This window comes from Arachis hypogaea, chromosome 12 (genome assembly GCF_003086295.3).
Source record: "Arachis hypogaea cultivar Tifrunner chromosome 12, arahy.Tifrunner.gnm2.J5K5, whole genome shotgun sequence".
NCBI lineage: Eukaryota > Viridiplantae > Streptophyta > Magnoliopsida > Fabales > Fabaceae > Arachis > Arachis hypogaea.
Window position 1 is genome coordinate 115332333 of NC_092047.1, and position 15914 is coordinate 115348246.

Here is a 15914-nt window from a genome sequence, read left to right on the forward strand (position 1 = left end):
TTCTCCTCACATTTGTTACTCTGGATTAGGGACTCAAAATTTGAATTAATTAAATTTGACTCGGGAAAGAAGAAAATCTTACGAGCAAAAGAATTGAATTTCACTTTTAAGGTTTTTGTCTGTGTAGTATGCAAGCAAAATGCTAATCATAACATTTTATTTCAGCTCAATATTTCAGGAAGAATAAAAAAAATCAAACTCTAATAAGTATATATGTAAAAAGTTAAATGAACTTAATTAGCTTTATTAAACAATAATTTAAAATTCAATTCAAATATTTTATTCCTATTAAATATTCAATAATGCTATATGACTAAGCTATTTTGATAATTAAGTTCAATCAAATTGGTCCAATAACTTGAGAATTGATAACCAAAAATTTTAGTTTAAGAAAAAGAGGGAGATACATAAAAGAAGAAAATTAAAAACAAAAATTGTTAGAGTTAATTATAAAAATAACTTATTTATCTAGTATTTTTCTTAAATATTCAACTATGCTACTATATATAAAAATTTGCTATCAATTCAGCCACTCGTATAAAATAAATATTAAAATATAAAATATATATTAAAATAAATAAAATAATACATTTATATATAGATACATGATACCTGCTTTTGATATGCATATAATATTTTTGTTAAAAATATATTTTTTTAATAGATAATACTTTTAAATTCTAAATAAAAAGTGTTTTCAATCAATTTTAATATACTAATCAATGTAAAATATTTCATAGTATTTATTAAGTGCATATCATTTTATTTTGTCTATATCCTATATACAATCAACATTGCTTGATCATTAATGTTTATGAAAAAAATCAAAAATTGACTATATATTCTGTTATGAAAAATTTGATTGAATATTTAAAAATATTTTTAAAAAACAACTTATATATTTATCATTTTAATTTTTTAATATTAGAGCTCACACTTAATATACCGAAATAGCATTTTGTAGTTGGTGATAGCACGCACAACTTTTACATGATGTTTATAAACTATAAATATGTCAAATGTCTTTAAAGTATTTTGTGACTTTAAATATTGCTAACCAATCTCTAAGAGGGTAGTAACATACTATCATTTATACCCCCTAAATTTAGGAGCATTAAAAAATGAAAAAGAATATATATTTCAGTAATAGAAAAAAAAATTTTTTTTCTAGAGTTCCAAAATTTAAAAAATTAGTTTAAAGGCCCAACAATAAATGAAAAATTAGTTTGAATTCATTCATTAAATAAGAAAAATTAATCTTTGACCCAAAAAAAAAAAGAAAAATTAACCTCACAAATTTATCAATATTATTATTATAATAATAATAATACTTATTTAAACTCTTAAGTGCAAACATATAAGATTTAAAAGAATAATAAATTTTGAATTTGGTAAGAAATAGTTTTGATTTCTCTCTAAACGATATTCTAAGTGTATGTTTGATTTTACTTTGTTTAATAGAGTGAAAAATGAGTAAAATGAGTTACAAAATGTCATGTAAATTTAATTCAAATTTAGATGCAATATTGAATATAAGAGTTTCTTTACTTATTTATGAATAGCTTGTTTATCTTGAAAAAAAAAATCCGGTCAATATCAAAACTATATGTAACATGAAAACACACTAACATGTAGAAACGAGCATCAATCTCCAAATGATTAAATTTAAATAACTAACTATGCTACAATTTTATTGTGACCTACGACTTTGATGATCTTGTATACCCTTATCCATTTGAAACAATAAAATCAATCATCTATATAATTCACATAAAAAAAACATTTTTAAACATGTATCTTCAAAAGATGAATCTATCCCAAATTTTCCAGTTTTCACATATCATAAATATCCTCCTTACCCAAATTGATGCTACTGCTATATTCTTTGATCACATTTTCCTTCTCTACTCCTAAGTAAGGCATAGGATTGTCAATGCTATCATCATCACCTTGAGACTTTGAGTTATTCTGTGAAGATTCCAAATTCTTTCTCTTCCTCTTAGAGTTGACAAACCGGGACTCCAGCGCTTCCAATGCTTTTCTAGTCAACGGTCGATTCCTTGTACTCTGGCGCCGGTTGACAATGATTGGTTTCTGCTCTTCATGGCCATAAGAAAACTCCTCTATCTCATTGATTTGAGTTACCTCAGATGGAAAGCAAGGTACATTTTCACATTGGTTATCATTGTTTTGTTGTATGATCATAGATGATGGAACTTCAATTTCAACTTCTAAATCAGGTTCAATGAGAGGAAGATTCAAGTCAAGTAACATCTTGGTTTTGATTTTGGTTTCTTCTCCAGGAACTTCTCTAACTCTGTGGTTTTCAACATCATTGCCTTCATTGATCATGTCTGGAATGCTCTCCGATTCTCCACAATGGTACGATTGTGACGAGGACTCGTTAGAATCTAACTTCTTGTCTACAGAAGTACTTACGGTACAATCGCTATACTCTCCACGGTTAGCCATTGCTAACTTTGGTTTTTTCACTATAGGACGCGAATATTTTGAGCAATCTGATATCACATTTTGGACAAATCTGTACTTGTTGATCTCCTTTGAAGGCTCTTGTTCTTCGTAGTTGTTGACTGTATAATCAGGTGACTCTATTTTCACCCTTTTATCAGAGGATTCTTTGACTAGGTTTGAAGAGCTAGTTTGTTCGGCTTGATCTTCAATCTCTTGAGAATGAGATGCACTTTGTTCGGATCCACTGCAGTTGCTAGAGATGGTAGACATACTCAAGGTTCGAAAAGTTGAGATTCTTGGTTTTCTCCCCTTATGCTTATCCGAATCAGAAACTATGGTGGTGTCTACAATTGTGAATTTCATTGGATCTTGACGCTTTGAGCTATGAGTTCGAGGACGTGAAACTTGATGCTTCTTTGAGTTCCCATCTAAGGCTTGCTTTTCCTGTTTTAATTTTTTCTTAGCTACACTCTTCTCATTTGCTTGAGCTTCCATCTCAAGAAGCCTTGGATCAGACGCAACTTTCTTCAACACGTCACTTATGGAATCAAAGTAGTGGTTACCTTTTTGAAGTTTTGCCCTTGAAAATTTCTTGATACCAGGAATAAGAAAAACTGAAGATTGCTTCGAACCAGAAACAGTACCATCCTTGTACTGTTCAGAGTGCCATCCTTTTGCTACAAGACGAGGCCAAACATCTTTCCAAAAGAGATTGTTGGATCGAGCTTTGTTAAGTTTTAGATCTCCTCCATTAAGAAGTTTAACTATGTCTGTGGATGAAATACAGTTTTCCACCTTCTGTGTTTTCTGTTTAACAGAATTGTTGTGCTTGATTTGTGTTTTCTTGGAAATAGTGAGATCTTTTTTTCCTTTGCCAACACCTACTGCCGCTACAAGCTGGTCAATTCCAACGGCATCCTTCAAAGCAAAAAGATAGTCTTGAAATCGCATTTTACCCTCAGCAAATTTCCCTGTGAGCTGCAATAATAAATAAACATCTACGTAAATTCGGATTCCGCTGCTATCTTCTCGTTTATACTATAGTATACAACCAGAACTAAAACTAGTTATAATAATAACAGAGACACTCAAGGTAAGTATTAGTAAGCAATGTTATATTCACATGTATATTTTGTTCAACGCCAAAAATTAATCATCACATATTCACATTCAATAAAATATGACACAAAAATACCTCAACCACAGTGATCTGACATTCCTTTGACACCTGGGAAGATAATCGTGATACCAGCTCTTGTTGCCTCCATCCTATGAATATTTTCTGGCCATATATACGCCGGTTAGATCTCCACTTCCGACACTTTGACCATCGGCAATATCCTTCGGACCTATGAAACTTTCCATAGTAGAAAGAGAGTATTTCTCCCATACTTTTGCTCCCAACAAATCTCTTCACAGTATTAAGATTCTTCCCAAAGGCATAAAGGCCTAGGAGAAAACTGTTGCGCTCAACGTCTGTCCAAGATGGAGCATTCAGCAAGTCGGGTAGAAGACTTGAGCCCCTTGGAGTAGTGACAGATTCTAAAATCTCAAAACTGCTTTTAAGTTTACAATGTGGCCTTGTAAGAGGAATTCTTAGCTTCAATGAAACAGCTTCTGTCTTATCCGAATTTCTTAAAATCTTCACTGACTGACAAATACGAGGCTCTGTTATTAATGATGGAATCTCAGCCTGGTACTGATCTCCAACTCGAGGAGCTTCTTTTCTGTCTTTACGTTTGTTATCCAAATAAGATTTCGTTTCAGTGCCTTCTTTGTTGTCATCCTCGAAGCAAAGAGCCTTCATCTGCTAATATTGGACAGTTAATATTTTTTTAAAAAAAAAAATTAGCTTAGAGAAACAGAGAGTTTGTAAAACATTATGCAGAATTTTAATCAATAATCAATCATTTATCCATCTAATTAATTGATTTCGTAACCAATGATTTGCATAAACAAAATTAAGACAATACCATAGCATAAGTAAAACCCTCATATTTACCTTTAAACATGAATTTAGTGATTCTGAAAATTTAAGGTTTAGGGTATCCATAACCATGTATAATCACAGAAAATGCAATGCGATCTTACTTTTGTTCAAATTTGACTCTTGCATACCATTGAAAAAGATAAAAATTGATTTGAACGATTCTGCAAAGAAACCAATTAAGTAACCACAACTTGAAAAACCTAATCACCCCCAACAGCCGCTACATACCCAAATCGAGTTTCAAACCTAGATCAGCATCTCTCATCTCATAAAAAAAATGTATGAACAATTAATAATTGATGATAAATAAACTGAGCCAGTACCATAGTATAAGTCAAACCCTCATTCATACATTTAAACGTGAATGAGCAAATCCCTAGAGAAGAAAAACAAGAGTAGCAATAATTTTTATATCAGTAAAACTTCGAATGTATGTAGAACCCTACAGCAAAGTAGAAAATACAATACCATCTTATTTTTTATCAAAATTGAATCTTGCATTGCTCTGTTGAAAAGGGGGAAAAAAATAACAAATGACGTGAAATTTCTGCATACCCAAATCCAGTTTTAAACCCAGATCAACACCTCATAAACGTTGATTAATAAGATTTTACACAAAACACGAAGAACATTAACAACAACAATAAATAGCAAAAATCATCATCACCACCATTATCATCATGATATCCAAGGTAACACTCTCTTCACAAAAAGTATGAATCAAACAATTAGCAGCCAAGTAAAGAAATGATTGAATTAGCGGGTATGGGCATCAAAATCAACTTCAACATTCAAAATTTTAACACAACTACATATAATTCTGAAACAAAACAAGAGAATACACAATAGTTACAAACATTCCAGATTGCAGAAAAAGAAATGCAATAACATGCAAGGAATAAATATTAAAAAAAAAAAAAAGGATTGTATATGTAAGCCTTAAAAGGGTATAGTGTAGAAACTAGAAATCGATCAAAGTGGGCAAAAGGGTCTTAGAAAAAACCAAAATTTATTGTCAACTTCTTTTCTCCTCTTACCTCTATTGTTGTTGGTGGTGGTGGTGCTGTGAATGAAAAACTGAAACTGAAACCATTGATAAACATAATAGGCATCAAAGAATGAATTAACTAGATAATAATAATAATAATAATAATAATAATAATAAAAGAAGGAACAAGTTTATATACACAAATTAAATGTATATAAAAGAAAAAGAGTTTAATTTGTTAAGTAATTACCTCGTATTGCAACAAGAGATGTCAAGTTTCAGAACCACACCAAATTCTCATAGTTGCATTCTGTGTAACTAGAGCGGAGAGAAAATGAGAGAGAGTATCCAAGTGAATTATAAAACGAAAGTTCTCTTCATGAGGGAGAAAAAATATCACGATGTTAGTTCTAAATCTATACTGAAATTACGATAATATATACTCATTTTTTATTATTTTTTAATATAATAGCAGCTACTAAAATATTAAAATTTACTTTGGTTACTTTAAAATATTAAAATTATGTAAATTAATAAAAATTTAATTTCAAGATTTAATTTTTTTAACATTAAATTATATATCGACAAATTGGTTATTATGATTGACTTTCTTACTATGTAAATAAAATCTATTCACTTAATATATATATATATTTAAAGAAAAATAACAATTTTAGTGTATTTTAATATTTTTAGTTGAAATAACAAAATAAAACATTTATTGGGCCGATTTGTCAAACTGATAAATAATAATTAAATATCTATTTTATCAATTTTTTAATTAAGATAAACAATGAGGCCTTGGAACAAGACAGCACAGAATTACGTGCGGTTTGGGAAAAAATATGATAATTAAAAATATTTTAACTTATAATTTGAATTATATTTTATGTTTAATTGATTAAGAATTTTAAGATGTTTAATTATATTTTTAGATAATGTTTGTTTTATTTTTACGATGTTAATTTTATTATTTTGTTTTAACAAATTTAGTTAATGGTTATTTTTATTACATATTTAAAATTATAAAAATTTTGATATTTATAAATTTAAAAATTATAATTTTTATTATATTTTTAGAAATTATAAATTTATTAAAATGATTATGAAATTATATATATTATTTAATATTTAACGATTTATTAATAAAAAAAGAAAAATCTGCCAATTCGCCATTAGGCAGATAGAGGAATTCAGGACCGCCTCATTAGGTGGGAGGGGACATGCCAGCCCGTTAAGTGACGGGTTTTGGCGGGACGGGACGGAATGGGACCGTCCGTTTAATACCTTTCTACGGGTATACCTGTCTCACTAGCAGGACGAAACGGAACGGAACAGGCTAGCCCGTTTAACACCTTTCTACAGGTATACCTGCCTCACTAGGAGCTGCACATGTATTCAAGTTCTCGATGAATAAAATAGAACCCGAAGTAATAGTAGTGGGAGAGTGAATAGGACCGTCAAACGAGCTAGTCTGACCCATTTAAGCTGGATCCATTTAAGTCTGTATCCGCTTTATTTATAGGCCATAAATTTTTAGTCTGGATCATTTATGGTCAGTCCGATGAGTTAAATGGACTTGTCTGTTTATCCTTTTATTTTTATTTTTTTAAAAATATTTTGACAAAAATATCACTTTTAGGTTAAAAATCTTAAACAATTCATTTTTAAGTAAATGGGTCGGATTTTCGGGTCGGGTCGAAAAAATATATATATCTTTTTTAAAAAGTGCTACTCTTAAAAAAAATCTGTAAAGAAAAATTAAATGGATCGCCAGTGTAATTTGTCATTTTTTTAGATTAATCAGACTTAATCTATTTAATCTAAAATTTAATCGAACTTAATTTTAGAAAAAAAGTCCATCCGTATGTATAAACAGACCGATAAAATTAGTCCATTTCAACGGTCTTATAAATAAATATGTGTTTTATAAGTCCAAAAAAATTAAAATAAAAAAAATAAAAGAATTATCTCTTTTTCATAATAACATTGTTTTTCTACTACTAGAATCGTTAATTTTGGTTAATAAAACAGTTTCTGTCGTCATTTTTATCAGTAACAGCAATTCTTCATTTTTCTTTCTTAGTTTTTCTTTTATCGGAGATGGTAGCATATGCTCATTTTTTTAATTATTTTTTATATAATAACAGTTACCAAAATATTAAAATTTACTTTGGTCAGTTTGGTGACTTTAAAATATTAAAATTTTGTAAATTAATAAGAATTTAATTTCAAGGTTTAATTTTTTTAACACTTAATCATATATAAGCAAATTGGTTATTATGATTGACTTTTTACTCTATAAATAAAATAATTTATTTAATATAATATATTTAAAAAGAATAGTGTATTTTACTATTTTTAATAGAAATAACAAAATAAAATATTTATTAAACTGACTTGTCAAACTGATAAACAATAATTGAATATCTATATTATTAAATTTTTCTTAAAGTTAAGATAAGCAAACGAAGTCTTGGAACCGGGCAATATTACCTGTCTCACTGGGCACACGTATTCGAATTTTCGGTGAAAAAAATAGAATCCATAGTAATAATAGTGTGTGAGTTGATGCATGTTGTGTAAGTCCAAAGAAAATTTAAAATAAAAAAAAAGTAAAAGAATTATCTTTTTTTTTTTTTTTCTTGTTCTTCTGCAACTAGGGTAGTCGATTTTGGCTAATAAAACAGTTTATGTCGTTATTTTTTATTGGCGACAACAACTCTTCTTTTCTCTTTTTTTTGTTTTTCTTTTATCGCCGATAGTAATATATACTCATTTTTTAAATTATTTTTTAAGATAATAGCAATTACTAAAAAAAAATAAGAAAATAATGTATATAGTGAACAACCTAAACAACCATTTTAAAAAGGAAAAGTAAATTTAAAATTAAGATTCAGATTCTTAATTAATTAAATAATTATTATTAAATTTTAAAATTTGAAAAAAAATTAGGATTAGCATCTAAACCACTATGTACGGTTACACATTCACATATTATATGTTTTGCACCTCATCACCCCCTCAATAGAGTCGTGCGTCGATCTCTCCTGCAACTGTCATTGTCGTCGCTGCAAAACTCTTGATACCACCACCTCCCTCACCGCCACACTAGATTCTCCTCCAACCTTGTTAGTGACACCGTTTTGCACTCCTCACCGACGTCGATATCTCCCGCAACAGTCATCGTCGTCTCCACAAAGCTCTTGACAACGTTGCCCCACTCACTGCCGCACCAGATTCTCTTCCAACTCTGTTGTAGCGCCGTTTTTGCACTCCTCACCCCCTTATCCATGTCAACGTGGTTTTTATTAATGGCGGCCATTATAAGCTTGTCGCACTTGGACTCCATCCACGTCGTCACGAACGATGCCAGATTCAGCCTGGAGTTTTCGTCCAGCATGAGTTCGTCATTTATTATCTGTTATATGGTCTCTTTGGGTTATTGTAGTAGGTATGCAGATGATTATTTTAATTTTTAGTCGGATGGCCATTTTCGTAGGTATGCGGATGGTTATTTAAATTATTATGTGGATGGTTATTTGATTGGAATGGTTTAATTAGATACAATTAAAATATGTTGGATGTTCAATTTACTAGCTATGCGAATGATTAAATTTTTGAATTACTGAATGAAATTTTTTGGTTAAGTAATTTGGGTGAAGTATGTTTTTTTTTATTTTATTGGACCAAATTTTCATTCTATTGTTCACGTTATTCAGATTCTCTGTTGTCTACCTAACAAAACCGTTACTGAAATATTAAGATTTACTTTGTTGACTTTAAAATATTAAAATTGCATAAATTAATAAGGATTTAATTTTAAGGTTTAATTTTTTATAACATTGAATCACACATAGCCAATATGACTATTATGATTGACTTTCTTACTATGTAATAAAATCTATTCATTTAATATAATATATTTTAAAAAATAAATTTTAGTATATTTTACTATTTTTAGTAAAAATGATAAAATAAGAGATTTACTGAGTCCATTAGTAGTTATTTGAGTAAAGTATCAATTTGATTCTTTAAGATAACAAATGGTAGATATATGATATCTTTCTATTAATTTATCAACTAAAATCTAACGGTGATACTTATATGTACTAATAATTACTTTGACATGTCTATCTATGAAAAATAGTCATGTAGATAATAACTTTTGGAATAAAACTTCACTTATTTTGATAGAATTTGTGATAAATAGAGAACAGTTGATAAATGATATATGAAAACTCAAAAGATAAGTCCAAATTCCAAAACTACATAATTTTCCTACTCATGTAATAGTAACGAGATATATACCACTATAAATAACGAAATATATAGACAATTCAGTTTTATTTTGTATTATTTATTAACAGAAGGACATACATATTCATTATTTGCTATCTTAGAGGATCTAATTAATACTTTTTTTTCAAAAATAAATTAGTCCAAAATTAATATTTTCAAAAATTTAATTATCTTTTTACTCTATTTATTTTATCATATTTTTTTTTAAGTTAAGATAAGCAACTGATATCTTAAAATACGGTAACATATATTACCTATCTCGCTAGGAGCCTTTAGATAGGGGTGTCCATGGATCGGATCGTATCTGCAGATCCGCGGTAAATATCTGCATTCGATCCGAAAATTGCGGATACGATCCGATCCACAAATTGATCGGATCCGATCTGCACCCTTTGCGGATCGGATCGCATATATCTGCTCTACATCCGCGTATCTGATCCGCGGATCCGCAGATCCGCACAATAATAATTAAAAAATAAATAAATAAATAAATATATATATATATATATATATATATATATGTATGTATATATGTTTGGTATTATATTTACTTGTTTGTATGTTTTAGTTAGTAATTATTATTCATATATTGTATTATTTTATTTTTGTTATTTAGAAAGAGTTTGATTAAAAATATTTTAGGAATAAATAAGTTGAAAAGTATAAAAAAAAATATTTTATTGAATTTTTTTACATTGAAATATGATTAAAAAGAGAAGGTTTAATTATGCGGATATATCCGATATCCGATCCGATCCTATCCGTACATTTGCGGATCGAATCGGATCAAATCCGACACTAAAAAGTGCGGATATCATATCCGATCTGATCCGATGGAAATTGTGCGGATCGGATCGAATTTTCGGCCATATCCAATCCGATCTGATCCGCGGACACCCTACCTTTAGATGTGTTCGAGTTCTTTGTGAGAAAAATAAAACTTGTAGTAATAATAGTGTGCCAGTAAATGTGTATCACTGTATTGTGTTCGTCAAAAAAATTAAAATAAAAAAGTTAAAAGAATTATCTCTTTTTTCTAGTAATATTGTTCTTCTACCATTAGCGTACCCAATTTTGGCTAGTAGAGCCTTTTATGTCGTCATTTTTATTGGCGACAACAACTCTTTCTTTCTCTTTTTTAGTTTTACTACTAGGAATCTAGGATAACCGATTTTGGATAGTAAAACAACTTTTGTTGTCATTTTTATCGGCAACAAAATTTTTTCTCTTTTTAGTTTTTCTTTTATTGGCGATAGAAATATATACTCATTTTTTTTATTATATTTTGATATAATAGCAGTTACCAAAATATTAAAAATTTATTTTAGTGACTTTAAAATATTAAAATTGTGTAAATTAATAAGGATTTAATTTTAAGATTTATTTTTTTAATAATTATACCTCGGCAAATTCGTTACCATAATTGGCTTTCTTAATATGTAAATAAAATCTATTCATTTAATTCAATATATTTAAAGGAAAAAAATCTAACGTATTTAACTGTTTTTAGTAAAAATTATAAAATAAGACATTTATTAGGTCGAACTGATAAATAATTATTGAATATTTATTTTATCAATATTTTTTTAAAGTTAAGATAAACTATTAATACCTTGGAATACGACGGTATTACCTGTTTCACTAAGAGCTGCACACGTATTCAAGTTTTCGGTAAAAAAAATAGAAAAAGTTTTAAGTGTACCAATAACATTAATGTTTTAGTTATTTTAATCGTTGATCTGAATATATGTAATATATATTAATTAAAATCAACAGTTAAAATAACTAAAACATCGATATTTTCGATACACTTAAAATTTTTCTTAAAAAATAAAACCCATACTAATAGTACTGTGTGAGCGGAACGTATTGTGTAAATAAAAAAAAAATAAAGATAAAACAATTATCTCTTTTTTTAGTAACGATGTTCTTCTACTACTAGGGTAGTTGATTTTGGTTAATAAAGTAGTTTTTATGGTCATTTTCATTGGCGACAACAACTTTTCTTTTTCATTTTTTAGTTTTTCTTTTATCGGCTATGGTAATATATAGTCATTTTTTAATTATTTCTCAATATAAATATATAATAGCAGTTACCAAAATATTAAAACTTATTTTGATGACTTTAAAATATTAAATTGTGTAAATTAATAAAGATTTAATTTTAAGATTTAATTTTTTAGGAAAAATACGAGAAATCAATGTATATTTTATACAATGTGTACAATAGGGTTAAATTAAAATTAGAATTAAATTAGAGGTAATTAATTAATTTTGAGTAGTTTTCAATTTAAAATTTAAATCAAATCATGATTCCCGTCAGTTATGACAATTAATTAATTTTGAGTAGTTTCCAATTTAAAATTTGAATCAAATTATGAATCCCGTCATTTATGGAATCAAATTAGGATTATCTCCTTCTCTCAATACGGTGTGAATTTCTTCTCTCACTCTCTTCTGGAAACAAAAGCCAGTACAGTGCCGCCATGGTTACCAGCCGCCGTCGAACATCGCACCGATACTCTTCCGACTGGCGCTGTTATCCGCACAGGCCACCATACGTAGGGAGGACGCACATATTGTGTGAGTCAAGCTCGCGGCACCGCAGCAACCCGGACGTCTAGCGCCTCCGTCGCAGCCGGTTTGTGCCTTCTTCCCGTCGCCGGATGTTCACTTTTTCGATGAACGTGGATGGTTATTCCTACCTGTTCATATTGTGTGAGTTGTTTTATAAAGTAATTACGTTGTTATTTATACGCGTTCACATTGGATGTTCACTTTCTCAGTTTTCGTGGTTGTTTATTCTTCGAGTAATTCAACAAGACCCAGGCAGCAGGCTGGCGCTGGGATGACGCGGTGGAATGCAGGTTGCTGCGCAAACAGCGGAACGGCGGAGAAAGGAGGATTTTTCTGCGGAACAAACAATGGAGTTTTTTGGGGGTTAGGGTAACGGTGGGTGATGAAGGATTAATGTGAAAGAATTTGTGATAAATTGGGGGTAGATATTACAAAACTGAACAGGTAACTAGAAATTAGGGATAATAATGCTTAATTTACATTATTAATACATATTGGGCCAAATAAATAGTCTATTGTACATATTGTATAGATATTTCATTGTCTCCCTAGCGGGACTCAATTTTTTAACATTGAATCATGCATCCATAAATTGGTTACCATGATTGACTTTTTCACGATGTAAATAAAATCTATTCACTAAATATAATATATTTAAAAAAAAATTTAGTATATTTTACTATTTTTAGTAGAAATGACAAAATAAGACGTTTATTGAACTGAGTTTGATTGAACATCTATTTTATCAATATTTTTTATAAAGTTAAAGATATCTTGGAACACCACAGTATTATATGTCTCACTAAGAGCTGCATACGTATTTGAGTTCTTAGTGAGAAAAATAAAATCTATAGTAATAATAGTGTGAGTGGATGTGTATTGTGTAAGTAAAAAATAAAAAATAAAAAAATTATCTCTTTTTTCTAAAATAGGATAGGGTTTGAACCCAATATTAACCGTATCTGCGGGTTGAATTTGTTATTAAAACTCAATCCTATCTTATTCACGGGTTAAGAACAACCCAACAATAATCCTACCTGCAGATTTTCACAAGTATGCAATATGATTATACAAAAATACTATTTGTGCACTAAAATCAACCACAAAAATTATCCACCAATGTATTTGTGTATAAATACCAAGGTTCTGAAAACCGATTGAACCGGTCAAATCGTGAATCGACGGGAAAAACGAATTGGTCAGATGCCAAATTCGGGGAATTTAAAAATCGCCGCCCCTCTGTGATGTCGCACCGTCGCCGAGCCAAAGGCCTTGTTCCGCCACTGCTCCAACACTGCACCTCTACCCTTGCTTCCACGTCGTTGCGTTGTATCTTCGCCACTTCCATCGCATGCCGCTTTGCTTCGTTCATCCAAATGGTATGACCCAAATAAACATCCACATCTTAGTAAAAAGAACCATCTGCATATATAGTAAAATGAACATCATGCGGAGCATGTGCATGCATAATCAAGCAAATAAAGTAAAATACCAATGGTATACCCAAATAAACATCCAATTTAAAATAAAAAGAACATTCCGCATACATAGTAAAATGAACATATGGCTTAGTTGATAAAAAACAAGTAACGAGACAGCAGCTGCGGGGGCACCGAAGTCACGATACAGCAACAGCGGCGGTGCGCGCAAAAAAGACAAAAAATAACGTCGTTTGAAAAAATGATTCAAAAATAAAAGACGACATAAAAAAATTATGATTAAACCTACCCCGAATAGATGACTAGGTTAGGTACCTGCAGATACGGTGCATGCAGTCACTTCTACCTAATAACGTTGTTCTTCTACCACTAAGGTTGTCGGTTGTTTTGGCTAATAAAACAGTTCTTATCACCATTTTTATCAACGACAACAATTCTTCCTTTTTCTTTCTTCATTTTTCTTTTATCGGCAATAGTAATATATAGTCATTTTTTTATTATTTTTAATATAATAGCAGTTACTAAGATGTTAAATTTTACTTTGGTGACTTTAAAATATTAAAATTGTGTAAATTAATAAGGATTTAATTTCAAAGTTTAATTTTTTAGGAAAATACTATTTGTACACTAAAATTAGCCACTAAAATTAGTCACCAATGTATTTGTGTATAAATATATGTGTGATTTAATTTATTTTCAATGTGTATTTGTATTCCAATATGTATTTTATACTAGTGGCTGATTTTGATGTACACGTAGCATAACCCATTTTTTTAATACTGAATCATACATCAAAAAATTAATTACTATGATTGACTTTTTCACTGTGTAAATAAAATCGATTCACTTAATATAATATATTTAAAGAAAAAAATAATTTTGTACTTTATTATTTTTTATGGAAATAACAAAATAAAACATTAGGCCGACTTGTCAAACTGATAAACAATGATAGAATATCTATTTTATTAAATTTTTTTAAAGTTAAGATAAGCTACGGATACCTTAAAACACAAGAGTATTATCTACCTCACTAAGAGTTGCACACATATTCGAGTTTTTTGGTGAGAAAAATAGAACTTGTAGTAATAGTAGTGTATGAGTGAATGTGAGATTGTGAGTTGTTTAGGAGTGAAAATAAGTAAAATGGCCTGTCAAGTCTGTATTTGGACTGGTCTAACATGTCCTGTTATAAAATAATTTTAAGTTCAGGCTGATTTAAAAGCCTAATTCTATTAATAAGCCAGGCCCAAGCTTACAGAATAGCCTAATAGACCGTCAGGCCTACTTGAATCTGTTAAAATATAAATAGATACAAAAATAATTTTTTAAAACTAAAATAGTTATTAAAAAATTTAAATTTGTTATACTTTATTATAAATATTTTTCATGCATATTTTAAATACTTTAAAAATTTAGATATTATTATAAGGATTGAATTGAGTATATTGTATATAAATATTTTTTTAAAAAATTAATTTTTTAAATATTTTTATTTTTTATTTTGGTAAAAAATTATATTAGGCCTTTTGTCAAGCTTTAGGCCTAGCCAAATTTAATAACAAGTCAGACTTAGTATTCAAAATAAAACCTATAATAGGCTAAAAGGTCAGGCTTACGCAAGTTAAATACATTAAAGGCTTGGTCTATTAAGGGTGAAGCTTGCCCTGACAAATTTTTACCCCTAATTGTGTAAGTCCAAAAAATATTAAAATAAAAAAAGTTAAAAGAATGATCTCTTTTTTCTAGTAACATTATTCTTGTTGAGGGTAAATAGAGAGAAGAGATTAAACTAGCTGAAGTGTGAGGCGTGTAATTAGGAGTTAGTTATGCTGAGCTGTCAAGTTTGTTAGAAGAGTAATTAGATGTTAGAAAAATCAGTAAAAAAGCTCCTCTGTAAAGTAGTTTTCTGAATCAATGAATTCATTTTCTCAATCTCTTCTCATCTCTTTATTCTGTACTTCCTTTCTTTCTCGCTCCTAGCTCTCTTTTCTGATCTACTAGAGTTTCTGATACCTTCTCATGGTATCAGAGCTCTAAGTTCTGATCATGGCGCTACCAATTGAAATTTCAGTTTCTGCAATTGTGAATCGGAGGACAACTATCAACACCATCGCGTTCAAACTCGATGAAAATAACTTTGTTC

At 29.4% G+C, this 15914-nt stretch overlaps 1 protein-coding gene across 1 annotated transcript; it reads right to left on the reverse strand.

Moving 5' to 3' along the window:
- Positions 1-1734: 1734 nt before the first annotated feature.
- LOC112728506 (uncharacterized) lies at positions 1735-5862 on the reverse strand. The gene is made up of 4 exons (XM_025778670.3): positions 5701-5862; positions 5500-5545; positions 3668-4279; positions 1735-3450 (listed from the first exon to the last, which is right to left on the reverse strand). Exons 3-4 carry the CDS (start codon positions 4277-4279, stop codon positions 1834-1836), a joined length of 2229 nt encoding a protein of 742 aa, XP_025634455.1. The 5' UTR covers positions 5500-5545; positions 5701-5862; the 3' UTR covers positions 1735-1833.
- Positions 5863-15914: the final 10052 nt, after the last annotated feature.